We start from the raw sequence: 18,070 nt of genomic DNA, 5'->3' as shown, positions 1-18,070 counted from the left end.
TAATTTTTTTACATGACATCTCTGCGTTTACGGCGTTTCACACTTTCCAACAATTCTTCAATTAATGACTACCATACCATATCAGAAAAATGGCCAAAATACTACCATTTGAAGTTTAAAAACGAATTAATATGATGACAGTTGACATAAGATACGCAACACGCATCTTTTACCAAAGTGAAATTTTGTCGTATCATTCTTCCTCGAATTAAGTTTGTTTTTGAATATAAAACGCAAGTGAACATTACTTGTAAGTCTTAACTTAATTTTAATTGTTAGTTTATGAAGGCAATTCTTAAAACTATATTATTGATATTCATTTTTGTAGCACCATGTCTGCAACTGCATTGTTTGGTAACACATCGGCTCTTGGAGGGAGCTCTGGAGGAAATAAGCATCTTGTAGAGTTCCGTGCCGGTAGAATGACGCTTAAAGGTCGGATGGTTCACCCAGACAAAAGGAAGGGCCTGCTATACGTTTACCAGGGTGAGGACTCATTGATGCATTTCTGCTGGAAGGACCGTACTACTGGGGAAGTAGAAGATGATCTCCTGATCTTCCCTGATGATTGCGAATTTGCAAGAGTCAATGAATGCACTACGGGCCGAGTGTATGTTTTGAAATTCAAGTCATTTTCGAAGAAGTATTTCTTTTGGATGCAGGTGAGTACAATTGCTACCATACTTTTGGATTATAATATTAAAGTTTGGATTTTGGCGTTAAACGTAATATATTGTAAAGCTAAGTAATAAATAATAACTTTATTTGACAATTTTTCAGGAGCCTAAGACAGATAAGGATGAAGAGCTATGCCGTCGCATCAATGAGGCACTGAACAACCCGCCAACATCTGGCGGACGCGGCGGTGGCAGTGGCGGCGGCGCACAGGATGGCGAGCTGCAGAACCTGCTCAATAACATGTCCCAGCAACAGCTCATGCAGCTATTTGGAGGGGTCGGACAAATTGGTGGATTGTCCTCTCTTCTTGGAACTATGGGGTAAGTCCTTTATTGGCCTTGGCCTACTCTAAAATACGTTAGTTTTACTTCTATATTAGGCATTTATTTCCGATCCCTGGGTACAACAGTTATTAAATTGATATTATCATTTTTTGTAAACTACAAAAAGTCCCACTGTTTAGTGTGTCTTTTGGCATAGGCCTCTTCTAGGTTAGTTTTAGTTACTGACAATGTATCAAAGCTGGATTAAGATCTCACTATTTGTTAACACATTCAACTGACTGACTGACTGTTGGGTACACTGTTCGTAGCGACTACGCGCTACATACGACGAAACCGTGGCTACGCGCTACGAGCGTAACCCGTAGCACTTAGTGGTATTGAATGTGTTAATAATGAAATGGAAATCCTTAGTTTTAAGAAGGTCATAGAGATTATTAGGTATCTTTAAGATGCAAATAGGAGAGTGCTAAGATGAAGAGTATATATCTAGAGTATCCTAGATGAATCAGGGGAATGAAAGTATCAAAATGGGTATGTCATAACACTAGTATTATAAGTAGGGGGCTATTCATAAATTACGTCATTTCAAATTAGAGAGGGGGTCTGGACATCGGATGATAGTAGCATGACTTAGGAGGAAATAGGGGAGTTCAATCAAGCATGAGTTTTGGATGATTTTAGGGGGGTGGGGGTCAAAAATCGATGACGTAATTTATGGACAGCCCCTAGGATGCCACTTTGTTTACATTTCTAATATTTCTATAGTTCGCTTTTTTAGCATTAGAAAAAAGGTAAACAATATTGATATGACTTTTTATTGAAAAACGCTTGTAAAGTAAGTTACGGCAAATATGTAACTATTACGACTCATATTATTTATATTCCTTTGCTTTCATAAGTAATAGTTATTTTTAAAAGCATTTTTCAATTAAGACTCGTCAAGAGCACATAGTCTTTCTAATGTTACAAACACACAAACGAACTACTTAGCCCATAGGTTGTCTTGTGATCCTCATAGAAAATAGTTTATGTTCTGTATGCCGAGTGTTTTCCTTTGTACAAAAAAAAAATTATCTGTTCAACTTCCTGTGTGAAATAAGCTTTATTACCATTCTTACATGTAGGTGTCAATTACCATACCCTCATTCAAGAGCATCTGTTTCTTATCAAAGGAGATAGCTTTTAACCTGAAAGGTTAAATTGTCATCAAGAATCCATTGAGTGGAAATAGGTACCTACTTTTGTTTGGTGATAATAGTCTGTGACTAGTTAGTTTCTTATTAGACATATACATATAATAATATACAGTGTAAACTCTATATAACGACACTGAAGGGACTGCGCATTTTTCGACGTTATAGAGAGTGGTTGTTAAATGGAGGGAAATAAAAAGGTCATCTTACTATTCTAAATATTCTAATATATCTGTTTATAATATACTTATGACACATTTTGCACAAGGAGAACATTCATTTCATACAAATAACACGCCTATTAATTTATAACGTGTAAAATCTTGTCAAAAGTCTAGTGACCGAGGTAAACATGTGCAAGTTGATCATACAAAAACAAAAGAAAAGAATCACCGGTACGTCAGTCGAAGTAAACACGTGCTAGATAATAAAACAACAAAACAGCAAACAATAATTTTTAAGAAAAAAAAACCGACTTCTATGGGGCCCAGTGACAGATTATGGTAGATGGTGCACTATGTAGTTAGAAAAGGAGGTAAAACCAGTACTTTCTAGTAGCATTTCGTTTCCGTAACGGTCGTAGTTCTAACCTAACCTAACCTAACCCACTTCTCTGATAGCAGTTCGGTTCTGTGAGGATCGCAGTTCGAACCTAAATTAAACTCACTTTTCTAGTAGCATTTTGTTTCTGTAAGGCTCGCAGTTCTAACCAAACCTAACCCACTTTTGTCCGGTTCTGTGAGGATCGCAGTTCAAACCTAACCTAACCCACTTAATGGCGCATGCGGTGCGTTGTACGGGGGTTTGAGCGGAAGGGGTTTGGCATCATCATACTTTATACCTACATTTTATGGTAGGTAATAATCATAGCGGTTTATTTAGTTTAGGTATCATAGTGGTTTTCCGGGTCAAGGTCTGGGTCTCTGAGTCCGAGTCCGGGTCCGAGTCCCGGTCCGAGTGCGGGTCCGGGTCCGAGTCCGGGTCCGAGTCCGGGTCCGAGTCCGAGTCCGAGTCCAGGTCCGGATCCGAACCGGATCCGGATACGAGTCCGGGTCCCAGTCCAAGTCAAAATCGAAATTCGAAATCACCAAACGTGTACCTACTATGCGTCGTTGAAGAGTTCTGTTCTGATCATCATCAGCAGTTCCACTTCATCAAATGCGACAGTTTTTAATATAAATGCTTGATTTTATGATGAAAATACAGAAAATTCTATACGTATGCCTTTAAGATTTGAGGAGTTCCCTCGATTCCTTATGGATCCCATCATCAGAACTCGAGCTTGACAGAAATGTGGCTTTAAAACTAAACTTGCTTAGCAAACATAACGAAGAGGACAAATCGCCTAACGTGAACTATGCGTCGTTGAAGAGTTCCGTTCTGATCATCATCAGCAGTTCCACTTCATCAAATGCGACAGTTTTTAATGAAAATGCTTGATTTTCTGATGAAAATACAAAAATCTCTATACGCATGCCTTTACAATTTGAGGAGTTCCCTCGATTCCCTTATGGATCCCATCATCAGAACTCGAGCTTGACAGAAATGTGTCTTTAAAACTAAACTTGCTTAACAAACGTAACGAAGAGGACAAATCGCCTGACGTGAACCATGCGTCGTTGAAGAGTTCCGTTCTGATCATCATCAGCAGTTCCACTTCATCAAATGCGACAGTTTTTAATGAAAATGCTTGATTTTCTGATGAAAATACAAAAATCTCTATACGCATGCCTTTAAAATTTGAGGACTTCCCTCGATTCCTCATGGATCCCATCATCAGAACTCAGGCTTGACAAAAATGTGGCTTAAAAACTTAACTTGCTTAACAAACATAACGAAGAGGGCAAATCGCCAAACATGAACTATGCGTCGTTGAAGAGTTCCGTTCTGATCATCATCAGCAGTTCCACTTCATCAAATGTCACTTTTTTGGATGTATATGCTTAATTTGTTGATAAAAACCCAAAAATCGCTATATGTATGCCTTTAAGATTTGAGGACTTCCCTCGATTCCTCATGGATCCCATCATCAGAACTGGGTTTTGATAAAAACGGGACCAATCTGTATGCATATACATACAATCAAAAAAAGAATTTTCAAAATCGGTCCAGTAATGACGGAGATATGGAGTAACAAACATAAAAAATAAAAAAAATAAAAAAAAAAATAAAAAAAAACATACAACCGAATTGATAACCTCCTCCTTTGGGTTTTGGAAGTCGGTTAAAAAAACGTACACAGCTGCAGTTTTTATCAATTTCGGCAACATAGAAAGTACTTCTTAATAATGTTTTATGCCGTTAGACCAGTCAAATCTTACAAAAAAATCTCCTAAAAAAACAATGCGTGATGTAGTTCTATATTTTTTTGTATATTGTTTGGAGTCCTTGGAGGAATGTGAAACTATGTTTTGCAAGCAAAAAAAAGTTGTGCTCCCTGCGTAATTTGCAAAAAACTGCAAACATTTCGGTGATTTTTCAGTTTTTGCACTTTTATTAATAAACTATGGATTTTTGGTCAAAACTTGCTATGTAATGTTAAAAAAACATTAAATTTGGAACAATTTAAGCCCGTGTACAGCGCCGCATGTTAAATAGTTCATGAGATATGGAACTTTAAAAAAAGGGTATTTTTTTCCTTAGAATGAAATTTTTAGCTTTTCCTATATTTCAGGACAAATATCGGCACAACCGCTCATGCTATGAGATATATTGCGATGAATAAAGTTGTAGCAAATTTAATTACCTTTGATTTAAGTGCAAGAAAGGGTCAGTAAGTTCTACACTTCTCTAATTATCGTAAAAAAATGAAATTGCTATAATGAGGAAGGCAACTAATGTATTGTTAAAATCCGTACAAAAGGCAGTACCATCGTCGAGAGTGCCATCTACGATGAGGTTTTACCGGCCTTCTCCGATACCAGCAGAGCGATGTTAGAGATCAGCCATTTTTAAAATGCACTCCCCTCTTAAGCACTTCATTCATTCAGTAATGAAATCAAGATACAAACTGTAGTTTGGCTTGTTTTTAGGCTGCACTTTTTGGTCGTGGCCATTGATTGTAGTCCACGATACCGATTCTTATTTAAGAATTAGTTCTGGTTTTGATCTTGTTTTGATACGACCTGGACGATAGTTCACGGTGATTGGCGTGGTGTTGGCGAAACGCACCAGAATCACTGGAAGTTGTGTCATTAGATATCTAGCTGTCGCTTTTTCGCGCTCTTGAGTGTACTGTGAGTCGTGTTAATACAAGATTACGATAATATCATAACCACAACAAATTGATACATCAGAATCTGCTACCATTACCCACGCTAAGTATATGTTTGTGCTATAGGCATGTATGTGACTCAGTCTTGTCAAGTTACCAGTATATTATAACTTCTTCAGTAGTTTACCGTATTTACACGTAATATTGCAAATTCTTTCCTAATGGCTGTTAAGGCTAAATGTATGTGGAGCTACTGCTCAGTGAGTTGTCAATCCACGGGTTGTGACTATAAATAACTAATTCAGTATTTACTGTACAAATGAATTTATAGTCTGGACCAATTAAAAATAAAAATAATTGGACTAATTTGTCAATAGAAAATACGGCAAATACATATTGAAGTTTTTGAATTACAAATTGGATATTTAAGTACCTATAACTAAAATTTTGTAAATTATTTGGTATAATACTAAGGTATGATATGTATAAGGTATGTGTAATTCGTAACCAAATATATCTCAATGTTAACATGTTTAACTAATTATGCCAAAAGAATATCTCATTGCCAGAAAGTAACTAACAAATGTATGCAATCTGCCCGGCTTGGCAGATCATGCATCATGTTAACACACACTTATCTATACCTTACTGAATAAAAACTAGTACATACTACGTGTTTCGTTTAGTTCTTCTTCTATTCCCGATTTGGTTTGTCAATCTATACACCTGTGTATGTAGTTAAGACTCGTAGTAATAGGATATTGCTAGTTAAAACCCGTAGATTATAACACAAACGTATACCTAGAGTGGGTAATGGTAGCTGATTCTGATGTATCCATTTGTTGTGGTTATATTCGATATAGGATATTATCGTGATCTTGTATTAACACGACTCACAGTACACTCAAGAGCACTAAAAAGCGACAGCTAGTTATCTATTGACACGACTTTCAGTGATTCCGGTGCGTTTCGTCAACACCACGCCAATCACCGTCAAGGTCGTATCAAAACAAGGTGAAAACCAGAACTAATTTTTAAATAAGAATCGGTATCGTGGACTACAATCGATGGCTAAGACCAAAAAGTGGAGCCTAAAAACAAGCCAAACTACAGTTTGCATCTTGATTTCATTACTGAATGAATGAAGTGCTTGAGGGGAGTGCATTTTAAAAATGGTTTATCTCTAACATCGCTCGGCTGCTATCCGAGAAGGCCGGTAAAAGTTAATCGTAGATGGCACTCTCGGCGATGGTACTGCCTTTTGTACGGATTTTGACAATGCCTTAAAAACAATACATTAGTTGCCTTCCTCATTATAGCAATTTCATTTTTTTACGATAACTATTGAACTGTAGAATTTACTGACCCTTTCATGCACGTAAATGAAAAGTAATTAAGTTTGCTACAACTTTATTCATCGCAATATATCTCATAGCATGAGCGGTTGTGCTGATATTTGTCCTGAAATATAGGAAAAACTAAAAATTTCATTCCAAGGAAAAAAATACCCTTTTTTTAAAGTTCCATATCTCATGAACTATTTAACATGCGGCGCTGTAAATGGGCTTAAATTGTTCCAAATTTAATGTTCTTTTAACATTACATAGCAAGTTTTGACCAAAAACCCATAATTTTTTAATAAAAGTGAAAAAACTGCGAAATTTTTGCAGTTTTTTGCAAATTACGCAGGGAGCACAACTTTTTTTTGCTTGCAAAACATAGTCTCACATTCCTCCTATGACTATAAACAATATACAAAAAATACAGAACTACATCACGCATTGTTTTTTTATTGTAAGATTTGACCGGTGTACGTATTGTTGTCGTTAAATAGAGTGAGCGTGACGCTGTATAGAGTGTATTACTGTATAGAAATCAAGGTAAACCAACCAAAGTCAAGCAATTTCGACGTTTTAAGGAGTTTGTCGTTAAATCGAGAGACGTTATAAAGAGTTTACACTGTATATATGTATATACAGAAATATAAAACAATTATTGGTTATACCAAAGGGGTTATCCATTAATTACCTCACACGTTTAGGGGGAGGGAGGGGGTCGAGGAAATGTGACATGTTGTGACATGGGGGAGGGGGGAGACACAATCTTTGTGACGTCACTTTAACTTCATCAGTAACCGAAAATTTATTTAAATTATTTTATTCACTGTATATTTAAATAACAAGTTTTTAAAACGATAATCCTTTTTATTCGTTTAATTTTCTTTCCTAAGCAGTTTTGGGTTATAAAATTACTAATATTTATATCGTCAAAAATATTTTGATGAAATATTAATAATACTTAGGTACTTACTTAATTCGATTTGGCGATTTCGTAGAAAAAATGTGACGTCACACTAGGGGGGAGGGGTTTGCCAAATGTGACCAAGTGTAACAAGGAGGGGGGGAGGGGTCAAAAAACCTAGAAATTCGTGCGACGTAATTAATGGATGACCCCAAAGAGAATAGATAGTATAGAGGGCTATTGCCAAAGTAAATTTTGTAGTCACGGTACATTTACTGCCATCTGTTGACACACGATTGTTAAATATCAAACGGTGTCGTCAACGCCATCTAGCCGAGAATAGGCCAAAGGTGTGTGCGCCATCTATTCGAGAATGACTTTTTCTTGATTTCCGAGGCACGTGTTTTTTTTAGACTTTATCTTATACGGAGTTATATATATCCCTGGTTATACTGATGAAGTACAAATGAAACAGTTTCGGAACATTCAGATTGATGGGACATTTTTAAATATTTACACAATTTGCGGTTCTACTATGACCAGAAAAGCGGTATAGATGTCAAAGACTCTTAGATCAGTCCAAAGGCTTTCTACTATTTCTATCAATTTTTTTTTTGTTGTATTTTGATTACAATATTTCTAAAAGCTTTACTAGAATATAGCAGTATACTATCTATCTAAATGAGGTGTTAGGTGTGTGATTATCTTTTTTTGTGAATAGTAAGGACCAGTTGCACCAACCACATATGACAGACTGATCAACGTCAGCCGGCGCGCCCCGGCGCTTTACTATGAAACTTTCCATACATAAAAATTTAGCGAACTCTTTAACGATACGAACAGTTTGGTGCAACCGGCCCTAAGTATTGTGTTCGTGTAGGAACAACAGCGGCAGCGGCACAGGCGGGTCGCGCTCAGGCAGCGGCAGCAGCTCGCGCGGGGGCAGCGCCGCGCGCCAGGAGGCGCCGCGCGCGCCCGCCCGCCCGCGCGACTCGGCGCCCGGCACGCCGCCCAACACCGCCGCCGCCGCCGCCCCCGCCGCCGCCACTCCCGCCACCGGCGCGCAGCCCCGTAGTGAGTATCTAGCTCGATCGACCACGGGCCTGCCTACCGCAAATAACGTAAATCGAAACGTTATCTGCCTCTGTCGCTCGAACGGGCGGAAGCTATAGAGACCCAGATTCAGGTTTTCGATGTTTGCGGTAGGCGCTCTGAAGTCTAAACGAAGCATTCTCCACTAAATTTACTCATGAACCATAAACATTTCTTAGTGAAGACATGAGGCGTATCGGTGATGTTGTTTTCCTATCCTGCGACTCATTGAAATGCAATGATTTTATTGTGATTTTTGTATTAAATTTGTAAAGTTGTAGAACATCTTACAATTGTATTTTCGTAACAAATTACTAGAGAATACATAGTAAGTAAAAAATTGATTTGTAGCCAACAACACACAATTTTATAATTTCATTTTTTGTGATAATGTCCATACTCCATACCTAGATCATAAACTTTCCCAACATCTGCTGCATAATTTTGACGTCACGCATAATAACCATTCGTTGTGTTAGAAAACTAGTTCTATCGTGAAAAACTCACGCGTGAGATTATGAGGTAAATTTAAAGTTTTCTAATACTCTTAACGTACGGTTGTTATGCGCGGCGGCCGTACCTCACCCTATCACGGTTTCGCCTTGCAGGTGGCCAAATATTCTTGTCCGATTTGCAACGTTACTTTTCTGGTCTGGGCACGGCGCCGGAGGGCGCGGCGACGGCGGGTGCCGCGACGGCGCCGCGCGTGGACCTGGCGGCGGCGCTGGCCGAGCCCGACGTGCTGGCGGCCGCCGCCGCGCCGCCGCACGCCGCGCGCCTGCAGCCGCACCTGCCGCACCAGGCGCAGGACGATGTAAGGACCACCCTGCTCTCCCCGCAGTTCGCGCAGGTGAACCCCCATGCCCATGCCCATGCCCATGCCCCCCGGGGCCCGTCGCGACACTGACTCGGTGACGCTTTCCTTGCATGCGGTTCGGTTCTGTCTCTTTGTTTACTAATTTGTTCTCGGGTTTAGGGTTTTTCGTTTTGTTTATTTTAATTTTACCGTTTCGTTTTAAAGCGGACTCGTTTCGATATCATTAACGCGTAACTTCATCCTAATTAAACGTCAACACACACTCAAGAGCGACGAAAATGAGCCACTTTTTATGAAAATCCCATACAAAATGACTCACTTTTATTGCTCTCGAGCTTAGTAAATCAATAAGTACATCTGTGTGTATATTTCTCACTGGACTAATAATGCTTTCAGCATGATAATCGAAAGATAAGTACATTTTTAAATTAAATTATGAAGAGTGAAGAGATGTATTGAAAGTATTGTAGACATTGTAGTAAAAAAGCAGTGTGGACATAAAGAAGTTTAATATGGTTGCATATTTTATTTATGTTTCTCTGTACATATATAATAATTAGAAACGCAAAAAGTTCAAATTTATAATCATTAACGTACTTGAGGAGAATTAAGTATTTACTAGTGACAAATTAACATAACAACTTTCTCACAATATGCTTACCTAATACTCTGAACTCATCATGCATGTCACACATTAATATAACTCATATCAATATATTATGTAATTATTATTCCCACCCCCATATTGACAATGTTGGATATGGTGATTATTATAAAGCAAAACAAGACCGAAGTGATCCCATAAGTGTTCCCATAAAGTTTTGTACGGAACACTAAAAACAAAGAGACTCCTGGCTAAGTCCCTTTAATCTTTTTATTTAGCGTTTCGTAGTCAATAGGATTTATACTTTCATCACGTCAATCCCTCTATCCGCCCGTTTTTGTATTTCGCAGTTTTCCCTTCTTTCTAAGAAGACATAAAGTTGCCTCCAGAATCTCGCGAACTAAATTGACAGCTCAATGTGCACAAATGATACCACAGTTTGGCCAGTGCTGTTCATATCGATATTTTCAAAAAAGTTTGAATTAGAGAATATCGCGAGAATTCACCGCTAGCGGCGCTACTGTTGCGGGGTCAGTTAAAATGTATCTTTAAGTAATTTAAATTATTTTACAAATGTTACTTGGTATTTCGAAAATTGTGCAATTTTATAGTAATCGATACAAGGATATTGGATAAACATATTGTAGGTAATTAAATAAATCTGTGTCCCTAGTGAAAAAAGGTATAAGTCTCGGGCAGCGCGGTTGTAAATGGGTATAAGTTCCAAGTAACACCTGTGCCCTTTTACTCCTAAGCTGCGTGAGACTTGTACCCTTTTTCACTAGTTATTTTATTATATTTATTTTATTTGTTAGGAAACCTTACAGCTAGAGTAACAAGTTGTAGGTAATAACATAGAAACAGTGATTTTGGCTCAAAATACAAATAAGGCCGACCCAGACGGGGAAATAAGATAAGATTTCTCATTTATTTTGTATGGTGTGGACGTAAAAATTAAATCGTCTCGGTGATCCCTATTGTTTCGATTGTAAAGAAGACCAGTCCCTAAACTGGACATTCAAGTTGACAATTGGGTCAGATTCTAAATGCAGTTAGACCAAAAAAATCTGCAGCGATTTTAATAGCCCACGCAGTGCAAGTATTATTTTAAACGTCAAAATTCTATGAAATTATGACATATTAAATAAAAGTTGCACTGCGTGGGCTATCAAAATCGCTGCAGACTTTACTTGGTCTAACTTTAATTATCGATCAATCTCATCTACCGGTCACATTGTATAAAATTATATCACCAATTTTAGATTTATGGCGACAACCGCGAGCTCTATATCAATATAAACAACTTGCCCCCAAACCTGCATATTAAGAGCCAACAGGAGTGGTCCTATCTCCATACAAACGTACTCGACTGTTTCCTCCGTGGGTTTTGATGCTAGAGCAATGATTTTTTCAATACAGTTTAATATTGTCAATAGCTGTGTCGGACCGTTTTGCTTTTTTGATATTTTTGTTTTTTAAGGCGCTAGAGCCTTTCGAAAATGGCCATAATGGCCTCATTGACTATGCCGCAATGAGAGGCGTAGTATTCAAAACTGATATAAATTAGCCAAAAAAGCAAAACGGTCCGGCATAGATAATTTCATAATCATTTAGATTTCCAAATTTGGTTAAGATTGGTTAAGTTTTGGAGGAGGAAACAGTCGAGTACGAAACCTCGATTTTTGAGATGCTTCCGTTAGCGAGATGGGTATATTTACCTAAAATATTTAAAAATCAGCTCCTGTTTCGTCTTAACATTGAAATTTGTCAGTTTCACATCCGCACCTCCTGATTTAATTGGTAACGACACAATCTTACAATCAAACCACCCACTTTACTCGTCACATTCATTCAAATCGAAATCGTTTGTGACCCCTTTATAATTATCACATGGGTAGTAAGTGCATCTTACTTATCGATATCATTTTATCGACATATACCCCTGCCTATTTTTTCTTTGCTATTCCTGGTATCATTTTATTTGTCAAACTCATGTCAATTTAGTTCGCGAGTTTCTGGAGGCAACTGTACATACATACAATAGGTTCAGTAAATGCTGCGAAGCTACTCCCTTTTGTTTGTTACCCACTAGCAGCAATAGCTCCTGAACATGGCCCGACATTCTCTTGGCCGGTTTTATATTTCTATAATAACGACCTGTAATGACGCGATTGAGGCAGATTACCTTTATTTCAAGTGGTCTCGACGTGATGACGTATTTATTGCAGTACCTACTTGCTCACTTGACATTATTTCTTGAACGTCAGAGCGTTAGGATATCCCTATTGAACAAAGTGCGTCAGAAACACGTAACTTTCCTACGGTGTGATGATTACTCCATTATGTTTCCTTTTGCGTATTTTACTTGCCTTACCTTCCTACTAATTCGTGCTCATATATGGAGTCTGGTGTGGTGGTGGTTTTGATGTGGCTTCATTGCATATTTGCCTAAAGTCACTGGGTTGTTTAATTTCTTATGTTTAATTGGTAATCATAATAAAATTTCTTAATATCACTTACCACCAACGCAAAAAGTAGTTGATAAGCAGATAACAAAGTTCCTGAAGTCGATGCAAAATTGTACTTGAATTTGTGTTGTTGTTGAATGTTGTTAATGATGTATAATCTACATCAGAACATGGCCGGCGTGCGCAAAATGTGAAGTGTTGTAATAAAATTTCTTATCTGCTACTACATTATTATTAATCCGTTTTATCGCTTTGTACAAGCGAACGAAAGTTTAAAATAATGATAAATCAGTATGATTCTAACACTAAAGATTCATTGATGAATAAAATCTAAAACAAATTCGTGCTCCGAATTTGATCGCTAATGTAGATGGCGATGTACGGTTCCTTATATTAAGCGGTAAATTTGGCTGTCAAAACTTAACGTTTGACAATAATTCAGATACCACAAATCACATGGCACCGTACATCGCCATATTCTTGAGCTGACAAATCCGAGGGCACTGTTTTTTTCGCAGGTTTTACATATCTTAGACAATCAATGAATCTTTGCTAACACTCTATACACAACCTTGTAACTTAATTAGTGTCAAAATGTGACATCGAGACGCTTCCTTGAACAAATAGCTGTTATTTACTTTTCCATTGTAAGCAAGTATCAATTCTAAAAATGTTAAAATGTAGGTACACAAGTGTACCTGCAAATATACTCTCCTACATTGTACGCATCCATTTTGTAAAACCTACACTACCCTCGATTCCCACCGATTAACGATTTGTATATTTTGATATAATTAAGGACCTTTATCATACATATCTCAAAGAAAAGTTAAGCCAAATTAGCTCCGGGTTGCTTAGGATTAGATTGATTCCCCGCCCGAATAAGTCTTTATAACCCCGATGTGATTGCAGGCGGCGAACCAGTTCTCTTCAGCTCTGAACTCGGGCCAGATGGGCCCCGTGATGACGCAGTTCGGTCTCTCGCCGGAGGTCGCCTCGGCCGCCAACACCGGCGACATGCAGGCCTTCTTTCGCGCCCTCGAGAACAACTCCTCCGCCTCTTCAGACTCCAAATCTGATGAGAAGACCGAGGAAAAGCCGAAAGAGGATAAGAATACTGACAAAAAAGATGGCGACGCCGGCATGTCGCTAGATTGATTCGTAGAATGTGATGTGTGCTGCAAATTATTTACTTTCGGTTGAACTGCGTATAGTATTTAGTTTTAATTTGATGTTCACTTGTCGCTTTCGAAAATAAAAGAATGGCTATTCAATAAATCATGTTTTTATTAAGATAATTGAGTCGCTTAACTTCAAATTCGGGTAAATCCATCTGTCATTATGCAATTTAGGTGTTAAGAAAAGGTAATAGGATAGATGATAGATGTGAGGGTCGAATGGATTTACCAAGCGACACAATTATGCGCGTGCATTAGAGATAGGAACAGGCGGGTTTATGTATGAATGTACGAAGTTCGTCGTTCTTAGGGTCCTTATTTATGTTGTAAAAGCCGTAACATAAAGCCCCCTCCAGACTATGCGCGTGAAGCGCGGGCGAAGCCGCGAACGCGAGTGTGGAGTCTAGTTCGCTGATATGCGAAATCGACTCCGACTCGCGTTCGCGGCTTCGCGCCGCAATTCGCGCACGAGTGTGGAGCGGGCTTAATACCGCAACGCACCGCGACCTTGGTGCAGTGCGGCGCATGTATCGATAGTGTGTAAGGTCGCTGTATGTGCGTTAGGGACGCAGCTATAAGTTAGAGCGAGAAAGATATTTTGACCGCACCAAGCTCGCGGTGCGGTAGTCTGTTACGGCTTGAACACTTAAATGAGGTTTTGATATACGTAGTTTTTATATAAATTTAAAAACTGTTGGAGTACAATTATCCAGTGGGGGAGCAGAGCAGGTATTAGATTTTACGCTAATTTGTCATAATATTCTTTATACAAGCTTTAACCTTTCGAACGGCACTCCTATCGTCATCGTAAACCTTGTCGAAATGCACGAAGGGTCGAAGGCTGATATTGGACTGTAGCCGCCCGCGTCTGTTATCGTCTTTGGTACCTAGTCTAAGTGCCAGTTGCACCAACCACATTTGACAGACTGATCATCGTCAGCCGGCGCGCCCCGCGCCTTTACTATGAAACTTTCCATACATAAAAATTTAGCGAACTCTTTAACGTTCGTAACAGTTTGGTGCAACCGACCCTAAGGGTTTAATCGCTGACTGAACTGATTATCAACCAATTCATTTTATCGAAGGGACGTAATGAGTAATTTTTATTTATATGTGTTTGTATCGTATCGACCTTTCGATTGTGACGTTTGTTACAGAGGGGCTACCGCGAAAACCGAAATTCGCAAATTGCGGGGATCTTTCTCTTTTACTCCAATGAAGGCGTAATTAGAGTGACAGAGAAAAATGCCCGCAATTTGCGAACTTCGATCGAACCGTGTGTATGACAAATCGTTGTCGATTATCGTAACGATTTGTCATACACACGCTTCGATTTTGAATTGCACAGTCGGACTGCACAGTTTTATCGCAACGATTTATCGTTACGTATGTAGCCGGCATTACGACCAGGCCTATAACCGCGAACATCGAAGTTCGCAAATTGCGGGCATTTTTCTCTGTCACTCTAATTACGCCTTCATTGGAGTAAAAGAGAAAGATCCCCGCAATTTGCGGATTTCGGTTTTCGCGGTAGCCCCTCTGGTCGTAAGAAGACTGAATAAAGACCATCTACCTGCGCGGGTTACGAGCAGCTTCAAAGATTGTGCTTATTTACACATACATACCCGTGATCATTATCATTATTACCTTATACTAGATAAGGCAGGTAAATACAAAAAAAGCTCCACCATCCAGTACGAGTATGGTCCAGACTCCAGCATAGGTAGGTAAATTCGGCAAAGCGGACCTTTGTTCGACGTATCTTAAATTCAACAAAACAAGCCCAAATAAATGAGGTTGCGTTGGTTATTTGCATAATTCCTATATTACCCACTTTTAGTCTTTAATTCTTCATCATCGGAGCTTGATGTTTCCATTAGGCGGTTATTACATCCTTAACGCTTCCGACCGCATCAGTGTGACATACAGGGTGAGAAAAAACGCAGGGCCCCGTGGATCGATAATTCGATATCGTTTATAAAAAGTAAAGCAAAAATAAGTCCGTTTCATTTCGCTGAGGCGCGTATTATAATATTTAAAATCGTTGCAAACAATACATCTACATGACACATTGTTTGATTAGTATCCATATCTGTGTAGGCATATAAAGAAAAGAAAATAATACGTGTTTATACGTATACCTATCTTTAATTCTTGGTAGTGGAGATTTAAAAGATAGGGAAAGCCGAATCCTTCGTTATCCATCTATGACGCACTTTCTACTATTGTGATAACTCTATCAACTAAGCTTATCTAAGTAAGTATCTCGTTGATCCTATTTGTTTTTATAATATTTATACAATACAAGGGCTGTCCCGAAAAATTGGTGACTTATTTTTATTTATCTACTTTCATTAACGATTAACTTTAGAAAATGTTGAAAGTATCCTTACCTATCTTTTAGGTAATACATATTAGAAAGTAGAAGCTGTTTCTCCTGCAGTGTGTACCTATGTAATTAATTATAGATAAATCCATAATTGTATGGGTCTCCATATGGTACTCTTCTACTAAAAATACTGAAATCACTAAGAGAGGAGAGAGTATATTTAGGTAGTCTATAAAATTAGAGTTTCCTCGATATCTTCTGAAATCCCTTATCAGACATTGCATTTGATGAAAACGGGACCAGTTAGAAATACCCTTTCTAACAGTATTCGAGACTACTTAACATACCTATTCACATAAAAAAAAATCCGATACCAACCAATTGAAAACCTCCTTTTTATGAAGTAGGTTAAAAATGAACCTACCTAAATACCTACTTAATGTGCGTTTATCGCTTATTAAATTAATGAACGAATCAGCGAATCTTCCAGAATGTTAAAAATAAGTACAAAAATTCGTCAACCATTTGGATAGGGGAGAGAGGGATACATTGGATAACTTTTAAACCATAGGTATAGTCGCGCTACCTATTGGTTAAAGTTTCGTAACTATAATTTTACCTTGGTGTAGTGTAGCCATGCACTTACATTTTCTCGATTGTATTGCAATACATGCATGCATATGCAACAGTAACCCCGATTTTTGTAAATTAATATATTTGATTTAAACACGATTGAGTTATCACTGTTATCAGGAGTCGAAGATGACGGTAGGCAATCGTGGATCAAAGTACGTACCTAAACGTATAACATTAAATTGATAATAAGTAATAACACTGATAACATTCGGATAGAATATACTGCCAACGTATTATCATTCGTATATGCTCTTAAAATACATAATGATTCAAAAGGCAATAATCTTATGTCAAGTCAGAGCAAACTAGTAAATAGTGGTAAGCGGTCACCATAGCCTACTGATGCTCGCAACTCTAGAAGTGTCATGTATACGCCTTTCCGGCCCTTTGAAATCCTGAATGTAGTTTCCCTTTCTGAAGAACCTCTTTGTAAGTAATAATAGTTCCTCGAGAAAACTTCGCCTGTGATATCATTTCACAGCAGTGGTGACATTAGTTCAATTTATTTTTCACCAATTCGAAAAAGAGGGCTCTTTTTCTTCCCTGCTGGGAGGGTTTAAAGTGGCACTTCCCTGCTGGGAAGGATCAACCTTTTCTGTTCTAGGACACTATATATTTTAATTTTTTAGGCATTGATCCTTTAGTTCACCTGCATGAAATAACATATTTTCGACAAGTGTGATGAAAACTAGGTACTTTATTGGTTTCCTTAGTGTTTATCTAAGTTATGGTACATCTATTTAAATCAATGCTGCAATTTTTTAGAATGTGTTTGCCGTACCTGGCACCACTCATAAACTAGAAGCGAATTGTATAATACTCAATCGTGAACATATCGTGAAGGTTCAAATGGCTCGCATTAGGTTGTTTAAAATGAAAGTTGACCGTATTGTGTGGCAAGGTGCGGCGGTGATGTGAGCCCGGTGCGCCGAGCTCGAATGAGATGGCTCGGTATGCGGCGCGGCGGGGGCGGGCGGACGTGCCAATGTTGCGGCGACCTGAGGTAGGCAGGCAACATATTTATTCATACGCCTGAGGCGTAAATCACCGTGCATCTATTTCGAGTGGGCCGGTGCGGGCGAGAGGAGAGTGGGGTGCGGGTAGACGCCCGATGCCGGTCTGGCGCCAGAAGGATTCCCCAACGTCCCCCGCGCCGCGCCCCGCGCCCTGCGCGCTCGAGGTCATGCGCGTCGCCCGCGCTTTTGCTGCCGCAAATGGCCGCGATCCGCAATATGAACGCACCCGTTGTGCTATGTCTATCAATCCTATCATTCGTCGCCTATTCAATTATGCGACACGACGTGATTGAAATATAACTACTACCTACATCCTGTAA

General features: G+C 38.8%; 1 protein-coding gene across 1 annotated transcript; it reads left to right on the top strand.

Annotated features, from left to right (window-relative positions):
- Positions 1-295: 295 nt before the first annotated feature.
- On the top strand, positions 296-13,869 carry LOC134680156 (proteasomal ubiquitin receptor ADRM1). The gene is made up of 5 exons (XM_063539221.1): positions 296-662; positions 781-998; positions 8,491-8,684; positions 9,311-9,552; positions 13,504-13,869. Exons 1-5 carry the CDS (start codon positions 333-335, stop codon positions 13,747-13,749), a joined length of 1,230 nt encoding a protein of 409 aa, XP_063395291.1. The 5' UTR covers positions 296-332; the 3' UTR covers positions 13,750-13,869.
- Positions 13,870-18,070: the final 4,201 nt, after the last annotated feature.

The sequence above is a fragment of the Cydia fagiglandana genome, chromosome 3 (assembly GCF_963556715.1).
Source record: "Cydia fagiglandana chromosome 3, ilCydFagi1.1, whole genome shotgun sequence".
NCBI classification, from domain to species: domain Eukaryota; kingdom Metazoa; phylum Arthropoda; class Insecta; order Lepidoptera; family Tortricidae; genus Cydia; species Cydia fagiglandana.
This window is presented reverse-complemented; position numbering and strand designations above follow the sequence as displayed.